At 51.6% G+C, this 13,734-nt stretch overlaps 1 protein-coding gene across 3 annotated transcripts in view; it reads right to left on the minus strand.

The window, feature by feature from the left end:
• Positions 1-1,028, minus strand: part of KCNQ4 (potassium voltage-gated channel subfamily Q member 4) — a 111,343-nt gene extending 110,315 nt beyond the window's left edge. For all 3 annotated transcript variants that reach the window (XM_053268855.1, XM_053268854.1, XM_053268853.1), the window contains exon 1: positions 189-1,028. In XM_053268855.1, the coding sequence (XP_053124830.1) occupies positions 189-493 (305 nt within the window). In that variant the 5' untranslated portion in view covers positions 494-1,028. The remainder of the gene's footprint in view (positions 1-188) is intronic.
• Between the last annotated feature and the right edge of the window lie 12,706 nt (positions 1,029-13,734).

A 13,734-nucleotide genomic window follows, 5' to 3' on the forward strand; every position in this document is an offset into this window, starting at 1 on the left:
CGGGGGGGTTCCAAATTTTGAGCCAAGCGCTGGGCCTTTGGGATGGATCAGGTGGCTCACCTTGAATGGAGGTGCTGATTAGTCGCCCAGACACACCTCTCGCTTATTGGCTGGCAAAGATGGGGGATCGGGTCGCTTTGGGGGGCGCACGGCTAAGGTGGGGGTCTGGAGGGGCACACAGTACTCACATGAACGCGTGATAGATGAACGCCCAGCCTCGGGGTCTTTCCAGCACGTTGTAAAGACAGTTCTGGAGCCGGCGGTAGCGCTTGTGCGACGCGGATCGGGCCCCGGAGCCCCCCGGGGGAGCCGGCAAGGGCGTCCCGAGGAGCCCCAAGCGCCTGGGACTGCCGGCGGGAGCGGCCCCCTCGCTCTTCTCCGTCTGCACGGCGGTGAGAGCGACGAACTCCACCGGCTGGGCTTCGCAGCCGCCTGGGACGGTCGGCGGAGAGAGCATGGAGTTGGACCGATCCCCGCCGGGCACCCCGGCCATGGCGCTAGGCGCAAAGCGGGGGCGCTCACGGCATGGAGAGGGGCGAGCCCCGAAGGCGATCAGCCCGGCATGGCCCGCCTGCGGGGCGCTGGAGGGGCTCGAGGCGGCGTGCGGCAGGTGACGGTCTTCCTAGCCGGCCCCGGACATGGGGAGCCCCCTTCTGCTGCCCCCTCGTCGGGCTCTTGGCCCAGCGGCACTCCAGGGCGCGGCGTCCTCTCCCGGCGCCCCGGACGCGCCCGCGGGGGACCCTCTGGGCGCAGAGCGGAGCGCTCGCCCCCTCGCCCAGCCGGCAGCAGCTTCTTCTTCAGCCCATCCGGGAAGGGGGGCGGAGGGCGGGAGGAGCCGGAGTGCCCCCCCTCGTCCGTCCCCGGCTCGGGGCTGCTTCTCCGCCTACCGCCAAGTTTAGAAGAGTTCCAGGTTTCCACGGCGCTGCGCTTAGGAGAGCTGGAGATTGTCAAGGCGGCGCGGCCGGGCTGGGCAGGCTCGCGGCGGAGGCTGTTTGCGCCGCGCTGCTGCTGCTGCTGCTGTCCCTCCTCCTCCCTCGGCCCCTCTCCATCCTGCTGGCTTCGCCACCTGCCTTTTGCTCGCCCGCCGGTCTCTCCTCCTCCTCCCCCCCCTCCTCCGGCCTCTCTCCGCCCCTCCTCGCCTTTCCGACGGCGGGGCTCGCCAGGCGCCGAGGAGCCACGCCCTGCCTGCCTCCCCAGCAGCCCCGGCCAGCCTCCGCCCGCAGCCCGCTTGGAGTTTTTGCCAGCTGCCGAAGTCCGCCGGAGCCACTTCGCCGCCGCCGCCGCAGCAGCAGCCTCTCTCTGTCTGCGTCGAGGCAGCCCCCGGCCAACCGCGGAGGCCAGGCCGACGTCCCCTGCTAGACCAAACACATTGTGTCTTGTTGTTGGTTGTCTGCGGATCAAGCTGCGGGGAGAGGCACAGTCAGGTACAGTGGCTGGTGGAGACGTTGGCAGCCTTAGTGTGGTTTGTTTCGCAGGGGGCGGGGTGTCTCCATACTGAAGGGTATGGTTTAATGGATAGATTAATCAACAAGAGATTTAGCTGATTAATTGGGAGGCGCCAGGTTTTAGTCGCAAAGGGTCGGTGGGACTCCGCATTAAAGATGTCCTCGCTTGGCTGGGGAGTTTTGACTGGTGCATTCTAACAGGGAATTGCAGAGACACTAGATAGAGTCATTGGGGCAGGCGTTCTCAAACTTGGGTCCCTAGATATTGCTGGACTACAAATCTCATCGTCCCCTGCCACAATGAAGGTCATTGTGGCTTAGAACCCGTGTTGTAATAGGCTGTGTTTCCTAACTCTCTGGCCCCACTGTTCCCAATCGAACCTCCACTCCCATACACAAGTGCAGAGAGCTGGTCTTGTGGTTGCAAGCATGAATTGTCCCCTTTGCTAAGCAGGGTGCACCCTGGTGTGCCTTTGAGTGGGAGACTACATGTGAGCACTGCCAGGGAGGGAACTTGGAACCTTCTGCAGGCAAGCATGTAGATGCTGTTCCTGGAGTGGCCCCATCTGGAGCCAGCGTGGTGTAGTGGTCAGAGTGCCGGACTAGGACCGGGGAGACCCGAGTTCAAATCCCCATTCAGCCATGAGACTTGCTGGGTGACTCTGGGCCAGTCACTTCTCTCTCAGCCTAACCTACTTCACAGGGTTGTTGTGAGGAAAAACTCAAGTATGTTGTACACCGCTCTGGGCTCCTTGGAGGAAGAGCGGGATAGAAAATTTATAAATGAATAAATAAATAAAAATTTAAAAAGTTGAGCAGCACTGGTGTAGAAAGCACTGAGCTAGATGGGCCAAGGGTCTGACTCGGCAGAAGGCAGCTTCCGAAGCTCCCAAGTGTCCACAGAGCTGAGGATTCATGCATCTGATGACGGGTTCTAGTCCATGAGAGCGGCAATAAAGTCCGAGTATTTACGATGCTGCCAGACTCCTCCCCGCCCCCAGCAGCCTAATCCGACTACCCCTCTGGCACCTTTTAGAAGTCCTTCCAGGAAGCACCACAAGCCGTCAGACACATGCAAAGGAGTCAAACCAAACGCATGCAAACCAGGCCAGCAACAGGCTGCTGTGAACGGCCAGTCCTGAAACAAACAAATAGTTCAGCCTACTGCAGGAGGAAGCTGTAGCCTCCTAGAGCACCTGCCTTTCGCGCAGAAAGTTCCAGGATCCGTCTCCCGCTAAGAAGGTGCCAGGTAGCCAGCCAGGTAGCCAACCGTCTTAACGGCAGACTTGGAGAGATGCTGAATCCCGTGGGCCCTTTTGGGAGCTTGATCCGTTTAAAGGAACTGCCTGCTCCAGGAAGCCGGCCTGATTTCCATCTCTTTCTGCTTTTAGAGATCGTGCAAAGACGGCTTCCTTGCATCGAGTCTTTTGGCCATTGTGGCAGGGGATGATGGGAGCTGTAGTCCAGCAACATCTGGAGGGGGCCCAGTTTGGAGCAGGGTCAGGTGGCGCCGGGATCGGGAGTGATCACACGAGCAGCCTAACCCAGGCTGGGCTGCTTGTGAGAATAGCCTGTGAGACTTGCAGCAGAATAACGAACTCTCGGGAGGCTGCCCGTTGCATCTCTGCATGAGTACACACGCTGGGCTTGTTGCCTCCCCTCCTTCCAGTCAGGAGCCTGCATAGGTCAGCGATGCATGCAGAGCGAGGAGGGTGGGGCTCCTCTGTGGGTCAAGCGAGATGTGGCTTTAAGCACAAGGCAAAGACACTTTTCCTAGATCGCACTCTCTCCAAAACATGTTTAGGTATAACCCACTTAGGAAATTAAGCGGGGGGGGGGAATAAAGGGGAGATGCTGGGGTCCGAGAGAAGGTGTTTTTCTCCTTCTCCCTTACTCGTCTAAAGAATCCTGAAGTATGAGTCCCTTGAAGAAAGCCTGCTTTTGAAACCAAAAAACAAATTCTGCAAGGCAGATGAATCACACTCCTCAAAAACCTTTAACACAATTCTTCGTGGAAACAGATAACCAGGAGAGCAAGGGAACTTGGAAACAACCTTGCAAGCCAGCCATGTAGCATAAGGAGGGGCTTATTTCCCTATATGTGGGGCTCCCCATAACAGTGGGGCACAAAGGCGTAAGAGCATAGTGTAGGGGTTAGGGTGTTGCACTAGGACTGGGAAGACCCGAGTTCGAATCCCCATTCAACCATGAAACTCACCGGGTGACTAGGCCAGTCATGTATCTCTTAGCCTAGCCTACCTCACAGGGTTGCTGTGAGGATAAAAATAACCATGTACCCTGAGCTCCTCGGAGGAGGAGCGGGATATGAATATGAAAAGAAAAGAAAAGTCCATGAACCAGTCCCACAAATTTTGACCATTGGTACCGTTCTCAGGGGATGAGTGCTCAAAGGGCTTTCTGGCAACATCGACTTCACTAGAGATGGAGAACAGAGGATAGCCTTGCTGCGTTTACAGCTTTCCCAGAGTTATCATCCCTACCTCCAAACAACTAGGGTAAAATTGCAGTCATAAGAACAGCCCTGCTGGTTCAGGCCCAAGGAAGCCCATCTAATCCAGCATCCTGTTTCACACAGTGGCCCACCAGATGCCGCTGGAAGCCCACAGGCAGGAGTTGAGGGCATGCCCTCCCTCCTGCTGTTACTCCCCTGCAACTGGTACTCGGAGGCATCCTGCCTTTGTGGCTGGAGGTGGCCTGTAGCCCTCCAACTAGTAGCCAATGATAGACCTCTCCTCCATGAAGTTCTCCAAGCCCCTCTCAAAGCCACCCAGGTTGTTGGCTGTCACCACATCTTGTGGCAGAGAATTCCAAAAGTTGACTATGCGTTGTGTCAAGAAATACTTCCGTTTGCTGGTCCTCAATTTCCTGGCAATCAATTTCATGGGATGAGCCCTGGTTCTAGTGTTCTGCGCAAGGGAGACGAATTTCTCTCTATCCACTGAACAAATGGTTGTCCTCTCTCGAAGGAGTCATCTTTGGAGGACGTTCCTGCCCACTGTCATTTCCATTCCTCTGACAACACCGATAAAAGTTTATAGTCGTTTTTGTGCGTTTCTGAAAGCTTTTAAAACATCATTGCATATATGGCCGCAGCGGGCCCAATAATCAGGACTGTCTCAAAGCATGATGACACAGTGGATGTTCTCATGCCTTGCAATGCTGACCCACCTGTTTTTTTTTTCTAGGGCTGTAGACCTTCCTCAAAATGACAATAAGCAGAAGTACGGCTCCATTCCCCCTCGCTGGTACCAACCGCCCCAACTGGTTGGTGTCCTAATTCCTGTTTCTAGTAAAGTGTCTCCATTTACAGTGAATGAAGACAAAAGCTGTTAAAAATAAGAGGAGGAGAGCTGGTCTTGTGGCAGCAAGCATGACTCGTCCCAGTTGCTAAGCAGGGTCTTCCCTGGTTTGCATTTGAATGGGAGACTACATGTGTGAGCACTAGGAGATATTCCCCTCAGGGGATGGGGCTTCTCTGGGAAGGGCAGCTGCATGCAGAAAGTTCCCAGTGCCCTCCCTGGCAGCTCCAAGATAGGGTCGAGAGAGACTCCTGCCTATGCCAGACTTCCCAGAGAGACTCCTGCATGCTTGCATACAGAAGGTTCCAAGCAGGGTTCTCTCTAAAAAAAAAATCATCTCTGTGCAGAATGAGTCTTGCTCTGGGCGGCAGTATCAAAGCGGCGTGTACACATGTGCATTCAGATGGGGCCTTCCTGATTCAACCTGAGCGGGATCTAAAATTAACTGAGCAGACATCAAAAAACTTGTGAGAGTGCATACATGCACACGCCTTAGAGGGAACACTGCTTCCAAGTTCCCTCCTTGGCAGCATCTCTGGATAGGGTTGAGAGAGACTCCTGCCTGCAACCTCAGAGAAGCCGCTGCCAGTCTGTGTAGTCAGTGCTGAGCTAGATGGACCAAGGGTCTCGGTATCTGGTGGCTTCCTTTGTTCCTATATTCCTAAAACTGGCCAGTGGCAACTCATCCTAAGGATGGCACAGCTGCCTCTGCTTCCTGGCAGCTCATACAAACATAGGAAACTGCCATATACTGAGTCAGGCCATTGGTCCATCTAGCTCAGTATTGTCCTCACAGACTGGCAGCAGCTTCTCCAAGGTTGCAGGCAGGAATCTCTCTCAGCCCTATCTTGGAGATGCTGCCAGGGAGGGAACTTGGAACTTTCTGCTCTTCCCAAAGTGGCTCCATCCCCTAATAAGGGGAATATTTTACAGTGCTCACACATCAGGTCTCCCATTCAAATGCAACCAGGGTGGACCCTGCTTAGCTAAGGTGACAAGTCATGCTTGCTACCAGAAGACCTGCTCTCCTCTCAAACTTAGGAACATAGGAAGCTGCCATAAACTGAGTCAGATCATAGGTCCATCTAGCTCAGTATTGTATACATGGATGAGCAGCGGCTTCTCCAAGATTGCAGGCAGGAGTCTCCCTCAGCCCTCTCTTGGAGATGCTGCCAAGGAGGGAACTTGGAACCTTCTTGCTCTTCCTAGAGTGGTTCCATCCTCTGAGGGGAATCTCTTACGGTGCTCACACATCAAGTCTCCCATTCGCATGCAACCAGGGCAGACCCTGCTTAGCTATGGGGACAAGTCATGCTTGCTACAACCAGACCAGCTCTTCTCTCTCCTGCCTCACCCAAGAGTTGTGCTGCCTGCAGGCTGGCCGTTCAGCCCCCTGGTTGGCTCGTTAGGATGAGCTACTACTGAAATGGGCTGACATCCTAACGAAGCACTCAAAGAGGGACGCAGCACTGGCTGCTTCTCTTTGGTTTGGACTTTTGCACAGTTGCGCAAATCCTGGGGTTTTTCATGCAGGTCTGCGTTCTTCTTGTGCTAGCACCACTTTGCTCGTTATGCCCACACTTCGTTAGTCGGGATGTCTGCTGCTGCAGCTAAGAAGTCAGCAGGGAGGTTCATGCAGGTAAAGAGGCAGGTGAGGTTCATGCAGGTAAGGCTGTGGACTGGACATTAGAGAAAGCTTCTTTGTGGTAAGAGCGATGGAGCCAACGCGTGAGCTGGGTGGGCTCTTCCGCCCAACAAGACTTCAACCACAGGTTGAAGGGAGCCCTCTGCTGGGAATGCTGGCGCTCTGGATGTCTTGGATTGAGCAGGGAGTTGGGGAGTAGAGCTGACCTTGCAGTATAGGTAAAGTAAAGTGTGCCGTTGAGTTAATTTTGACTCCTGGCGCCCACAGAGCCCTGTAGTTGTCTTTGGTAGAATACAGGAGGGGTTGACCAGTATGAGATGATCCCTTTCAGCATCTTCCTACATCGCTGCTGCCCAGTATAAGAGTTTCCCATAGTCTGGGAAACACACCAGCGAGGATTCAAACTGTCAACCTTCTGCTTGTTAGTCAAGCATTTTCCTGCAGCGCCACTTAAGGTGGATCAAGCATGAATTGTCCCCTTTGCTAAGGAGGGTCTGCCCCGGCTTGCATGTGGATGGATGACTTCATGTGAGCATGGTCTGCTGCAAGGTATTCTCCTTAAGGGATGGGGCCATAGCTCAGTGGTGTAGCAGAAAGTCCCCGGTTCCCTCCCTGGCAGCATCTCCAGGTAGGGCTGGGAAAGACTCCCATCTGAAACCTTGGAGAAGCCACTGCCAGTCAGTGTAGACAATACTGAGCTAGATGGACCAAGGGTCTGACTCAGTATAAGGCAGCTTCCTAGATAACCTACAAGACCTCTTCCAACTCTACGGTTCTACTGTGGGTGGGAATTTGGGGCTCTCAGGAGTTCTGCAGGGTATTTCTTTCGATTTGGATTTTACAGTGTGAAGAAAATTGAATCCAATGGGACATGCCAGTGAGATCAATTGGAAATGAATCACAACCACACTGCTTGTGGATATGGCCCCAAATCTTAATTATTTTAAAAGCAGCGAGATCTTTAACCATCTAAATAACTGATAGGAAGAGACAGAAACGCTAATACATAATGCAATAACAGAAGCCCATGACTAGAATAAATGGATAGGCTACAAATAGAAACCAATGTAAATGTTGCAGAGTCTTAGCAAGGGACCCTGGGAGTTGTGTTCCTGTGCAGAGCGAGGAATTGTGAACCAAGAAATTGCAAACACCCTCATATAACTTCAGTTGCCAGCGTCCCTTGGGATTAAGTGTTTAAAACATGTCCGTTTCAGAATCCAAGACAAAGCAGGCATCAAAGATCATGCAATGACGTCATTCACACAATCAAAAACTGTGTTCTATCTGGGTTTGGGAGTTGTGTGTGTTCCCAGATTTCAGTTGTGTGGAAGCAAGGTGGGAGGAAAACCTGGGTAGCTTTTCCTCCCACCTTGCTTCCACACAACCAAAAACGGAGAGCACACACAGCTCCCAAACCCAGATAAAACACAGTTTTTAATTGTGTGAATTACCTCAGTATATTGAGAGGCATTTTAAAAATTGTCTCTTTTCAGTACAAATCACTACAATCTGTGTACCGTGTACAAATGTACCGTTCTGAAATGTAAGCACTGTTATTCACCCATTATGTTCAACACATGCACAGTAGTATACTTCCAAACTGTACCCTGCATTTGAGGGATGGGAAATGACTTGATTAGCAAGACAGAGATTGCCGGTTCGAATCCCCGCTGGTATGTTGCCCAGACTATGGGAAACAGCTATATCGGGCAGCATCAATATAGGAAGATGCTGAAAGGCATCATCTCATACTGCGTGGGAGATGGCAATGGTCAACCCCTCCTGTATTCTATCCAAGACAACCACAGGGCTCTGTGGGCGCCAGGAGTCGACACTGCCTCAAGCACTGCCTGATATTCCCCTGAGGGGATGGAGCCACTCTGGGAAGAGCAGAAGGTTCCACGTTCCCTCCCTGGCAGCATCTCCAAGATAGGGCTGAGAAAGAGATTCCTGCCTGCAACCAGGGGCATAGCAAGGTTGGAGTGGACCCAGAGACAAGATTTTAAAATGGCCCCCCCATCACTGAAGCTCAGCTCATGAAGTAAAGAAATCTTAAATAAGGCTAAATAGTAGTAACAAAAAGCATAGTGTTATATATATACCTATGTGCCACAATAGAACGTCATCCTAAATTATTTTTTAAAAGGTTTTGTAAATTGTGGACGATGCAAGTCATTTAATGGTACTAGAGAAAGACATGCGGTTCTGGTCGCTCCAGGTCTTAACGCTCACGTCAATTTCGGAGGATGAATACAACTGAAGGAAGCCCAGGCGGGTGTGTGGCTGGGGGAGTCAGTCATGTGACTTGCCGGGGGGGGCCCAAGGCAGTGGGCCCCCAGACAACGGTCTCCCCTTGCCCTATTATAGTTACGCCCCTGCCTGCAACCTTGGAGAAGCTGCTGCCAGTCTGGGAAGACAATACTGAGCTAGATGGACCAGGGGTCTGACTCAGTATATGGCAGCTTCCTATGTTCCCTTGACACTGTGGAAGCGGAGCATAAACGGGCTTCTCTTTATCACGTTTCCAAGCAACATACTTAGAACCAGTCAGTCAGTCATTTATTGTTACAGTCACAGACCAGGACGGTATGAACAGTACATTAGATAAAAGATTAAAAGAACTTAAAATACATTTGTATCCAAGATTGAAAAAGTTCAGACAACGATGATTTCTTATTAACCAATCGCCGACGAGTATTAATAGCAGCGGCATGCTTAGAACTGGAACCAGGCTGCCTGGAACAAATAAAGATGGTGTTGAGTAGCTCTGCCTCTGAAGAGCCTCGTCTAGGCACCACGGTTAAAAAAATTTCTAGGTGCCACGGACGGTTCCTTGGTGTCTTGGCTTACACCTGTCTCTTCCTGCTTCTGTCACTGTTTCTTTTATTCCTACACACACACACACACACGAATGCTTGGCACCATCAGCCCCTTCCCCTTGGCCTTTATGGGGGGCAGGATATGTCCCCCTTCCCCAAACTCGGATGGCTCTCCCTTCCCAACCATGCTCAGTGTCAAGAAACCCCGTGCCAGCATGAAACCCCCCTAGAGAGATCTCTGTGCCGACCATTACAGAACATCAGCAGATTCTGGACTGCGTTCAAGTATTGCTTGCAGGCAGGCCGGACTTCTCTAGCGTGGGTCCCCAGAGTTTGAGGGGCCCCAGAGGCCCAAGAGTGCTCGCCGTGCTCACCCTTTGGGCAATAAGGTGATCACCTGCCCAGGCATAAGTGTGATTGGTTGTCTGCGGCCCTGGCGCTGAGCCAGGTGAGACCCTGCTGGGCAACCCTCCTTTCCTTCCGCCCCTGGAACCGCTTCCCCCCCGCCGTGGGTTAATCCCAAGGGAGGCCGCGCTTCCTTCCGAAATGGGTTGTAGCTCCTCCGAATGCGTTCCCGGGGATCCCACTCGCCGCCAGCCAAGAGGAACAGGGTTGGAAATTAAAGTGCGTTATTTGATGTGTGGTTGAGGGGTCTGGCACAGGTGCCCAACCCTAACAAGCATCGCTGCGTTCGGAAGGCACTTAGAAAGGCAGGCCATAAAAACATCAATAAGTAATACTTCTGCCACCTCCGTTTCTCTCCCAGCAAAGGGCTCTCTGGAGGGAACAAATTGGAGCAGAAGCAATCCTCTGGCATCCTGGAGGAAGAGACCCAATGTTGTGGTGGGGTTGTATTGTTGTGTTGTTTTAATGCCTGTTTTGATATGTTTTTATATTTTTTAGCTTGATGTTTTTACTGCCTTTTTATTGTATGTCTTAACTTTTGTAAACCGCCGTGGGGTTGTCTTTTAACGAAAGGCAGTATATAAATGCAAAAATAAAATAAATAAAATGGTAGGCCAGGGTCCTAATTGTCCCTCTGTACTAGGCCCTCTGTTTGAGTACCTGTTCCTATAAAATCAAGGGCTGTCCCTATTTGCTTTGGCTATTCCTTGTTCACTGGGAACATAAAGAGCCAGCGTGGTGTAGTGGTTAGAGTGCTGGACTAGGACCAGGGCGACCTGAGTTCAAATCCCCATTCAGCCGTAAGACTTGCTGGGTGACTCTGGGCCAGTCACTTCTCTCTCAGCCTAACCTACCTCACAGGGTTGTTGTGAGGAGAAACCTAAGTATGTAGTACAGCACTCTGGGCTCCTTGGAGGATGAGCGGGATATAAAATGTAAAATAAAATTTAACAATAAAATAAGAACATCTAGTGGTGTCATTTTTCAGTATTCACCTCCCTCCCCAGACTATTTAGGTGTTATACTTTGGGGGGTGGGGGGGTGTCTGGAAGGGATGGGCAATGCATCTACATCAGTGTGTGCACATGAGCACTAAGGCTTCATGCAGGGCATAGCTTGCCGGTACACACACTGAAGCTGGAGTGTCAGACTGGGATCTTCTAATTTTTTTCCATCTGTGTGCAGATTAAGGTTTTGTTCTAGGCAGCAGTTTTAGGGCAGTGTGTGCACATATGCATCAAAATATGTGTAAGCCTGCGCACACATGCACTCCTTAGAGCGAACACTCGTGTCAGACTAGAAGTGGGGGATCTGGGTTCCAATCCCCACTCGGCCATGTAGTTCACTGGGTGACCTTGGGCCAGTCACACACTCTCCCTCTCAGCCTAACCTACCTTGTCAGGTTGTTGTGAGCACACACGAAAAGTGGGGAATGCCATGGATACCACTCTGAGCTCCTTGAGGGAAGGGCAGGATATAAATGTGAAACTCATAAATATAGCTCAAACCATGATAGTAGATGATTATGTTTTTCTAATATGCATTTAACCCAAAGAAGAAACACTATTGTGCTTCTTTTAAAAGTCAGCAGCCGAGAGGCAATCGGAGAGTCAATGCATATGGGGCACCTTGGAAAGTGGGGGCTCTCATATTTAGCAGGGTGAGAGCAACTACCCCATCCAAGCCCCACACAGAGGCATTCCAGTGGCTGTTGCCACTGGGTTTCATTTTGGACTGGGAGCCTCTTTGGGGCAGAGAACCATCTGGTCATTGCTTTTGCTGTGGAAGCCACTGTGGGGACTTTTTCAGTTGAACAGCAGCGTGGACAGATGTGCAATAAAGGGGATGAGTGCCATCCCAGGCAAAGAGTCAAGGGGGACACCTTTGGAAAACGGTGGCCCTCTTCTGTTTACGAGGGGGAGAGAACAGACCCTATTCAATGCCAGCACAGCATCCCTCCAGGGGCTGTTGCTGGGGTTTTCCTTGGGTTTTTAAATTTTTAGATTATGCACCCTTCTGAAACAGGGAATAAGCTATTCTTTCTTGCTAACTAGGCAAAGAGACACCCTTTAAAGCAGCCATTCTCTTCTTCCCTTCTAAAAGGGAGTTGCTGATTTCCCTGTTAACAAAGGCTCAGCATCTCTCCAGTGACTGCTGCTAGCTGGGCTCTCCTTTAGGTTTTATTTTTAGGGTGTGAGCCTTTGGGGGGCAGAGGGTTATTTCATTCCGTTTTCTATAAAACCTGCTTTGAGAACATTTTTGTTGAAACGGGACATACAAATAAAGTAGTAGAACATGTTGAGTCGCGTAGAAGGGATCCAGCCCATGATCCCTAGTAGGATATGAGAACTGGGTGTCTTAAGGTATATCCATATTATCCTTTGTGTAATGTAGAAAGGCTAGGTATTGCTGGGGGTTCCTCCTCCCAGAAAGCCAAAGGCTGTCTGGCATGAAAAGGCTTCTTTTATCCTCCTCAAAGGGCCTAACAGCAGGGTGGGTTCATATGTGCAGAATCTGATACTCCAGTGAACATAGGAACATAGGAAACTGCCATATACTGAGTCAGGCCCTTGGTCTATCTAGCTCAGTATTGTCTTCACAGACTGGCAGCGGCTTCTCCAAGGCTGCAGGCGGGAATCTCTCTCAGTCCTATCTTTTGGAGATGCTGCCAGGGAGGGAACGTGGAATCTTGATGCTCTTCCCAGAGCGGCTTCATCCCCTGAGGGGAATATCTCACAGTGCTCACACATCAAGTCTCCCATTCATATGCAACCAGGGCAGACCCTGCTTAGCTATGGGGACAAGTCATGTTTGCTACCACAAGACCAACTGCCAACCTTCAAACCTCCCCAGGAAGTTTTCCACACATGGCTCTCTGCCTCGGGGTATCTGAAGAGCAAATCTGCTTTGCAGCAGATTCGAGGCATTTTAATTCCCGGGATGAGATGGACCATTCACATTGCCATCAGCACCTCCATCAACACCTTCAGAGAAAACAGAAGCCCCGGAGTTTTTTTCAAAAGCTGCTGGAAAGAGAGGATTTTTTTGACCCTGGACTTATGGTCATAACTCGGGCTAAGCCCGAATCTGCAGCCTCCCTTGTGGGGGCGGGGAATCAAAGCCCTGTCTCTCCTGGTCCCTGATAGCCGGCAGGGAGGTTGGGTTAGATCCAGCGAATATGTGGACTGGCACACTCCAATCAGGAGCGGATTGCAGGGCGTGGGAGCCCTGTCTGTTAAACATCCAGCAGAGTTTCTTTCAGGCCAATAAATGACTCCAGCCTTTGGTTGTGTTTTTTCTGGGAGTGGGACTTTATTTATTTAGTATTAGTATTAGTATTAGTATTAGTATTAGTATTGCATTTATATCCCGCTCTTCCTCCAAGGAGCCCAGAGTACTACATACTTGAGTTTCTCCTCACAACAACCCTGTGAAGTAGGTTAGGCAGAGAGAGAAGCGACTGGCCCAGAGTCACCCAGCTAGTCTCAAGGCTGAATGGGGATTTGAACTCGGGTCTCCCCGGTCCTAGTCCAGCACTCTAACCACTACACCACGCTGGCTCTTCTTCTAAGACTTCTCCTTACTGTGGGACGCTGAACAAGTGAGGATAGCTGCCTTTGCGGGGCATCTTGCTGTTCATGGAGGCGTCTTCAGCCATGTGTGAAATCACTGCGGACAGCCACCCCTTGCTGCTATCCCGCCTTCAGAGAGCTTTTCCTGAGCACCGGGCCTTCCGGAGAAGGACCGTCCAGTGATCAAGACTGACAGCTGTTCTCTCTTTGCCTCCGCTTGGTGGTGCCTCTTTTGAACCTAGGAACCTCCTTGGATCGATTTCCTAGCCGAGAGTGTGTCTTGCTTGTTTTTTGTCTTTGGTCCAGAGCCAAGGAGTCTAAATCAATATGGCACCAACGTATCCATCAGATCTGTCATGGGTTTCGGGAACTTGGCCTACCCGCCTCGCTCCTGGACCAGCTGCCACAACCTAGGCCGCCTGGGCTGGGCGGCTTGAGAACTGTGCTCTTCCTCCTCCTCCTCCTCCTCCTCCTCCCAATGAAAGTTTAAAAAGGTTTTCCAAGGCCTGCGCTAATAAGAACAGG

The sequence above is a fragment of the Hemicordylus capensis genome, chromosome 7, assembly GCF_027244095.1.
Source record: "Hemicordylus capensis ecotype Gifberg chromosome 7, rHemCap1.1.pri, whole genome shotgun sequence".
NCBI classification, from domain to species: domain Eukaryota; kingdom Metazoa; phylum Chordata; class Lepidosauria; order Squamata; family Cordylidae; genus Hemicordylus; species Hemicordylus capensis.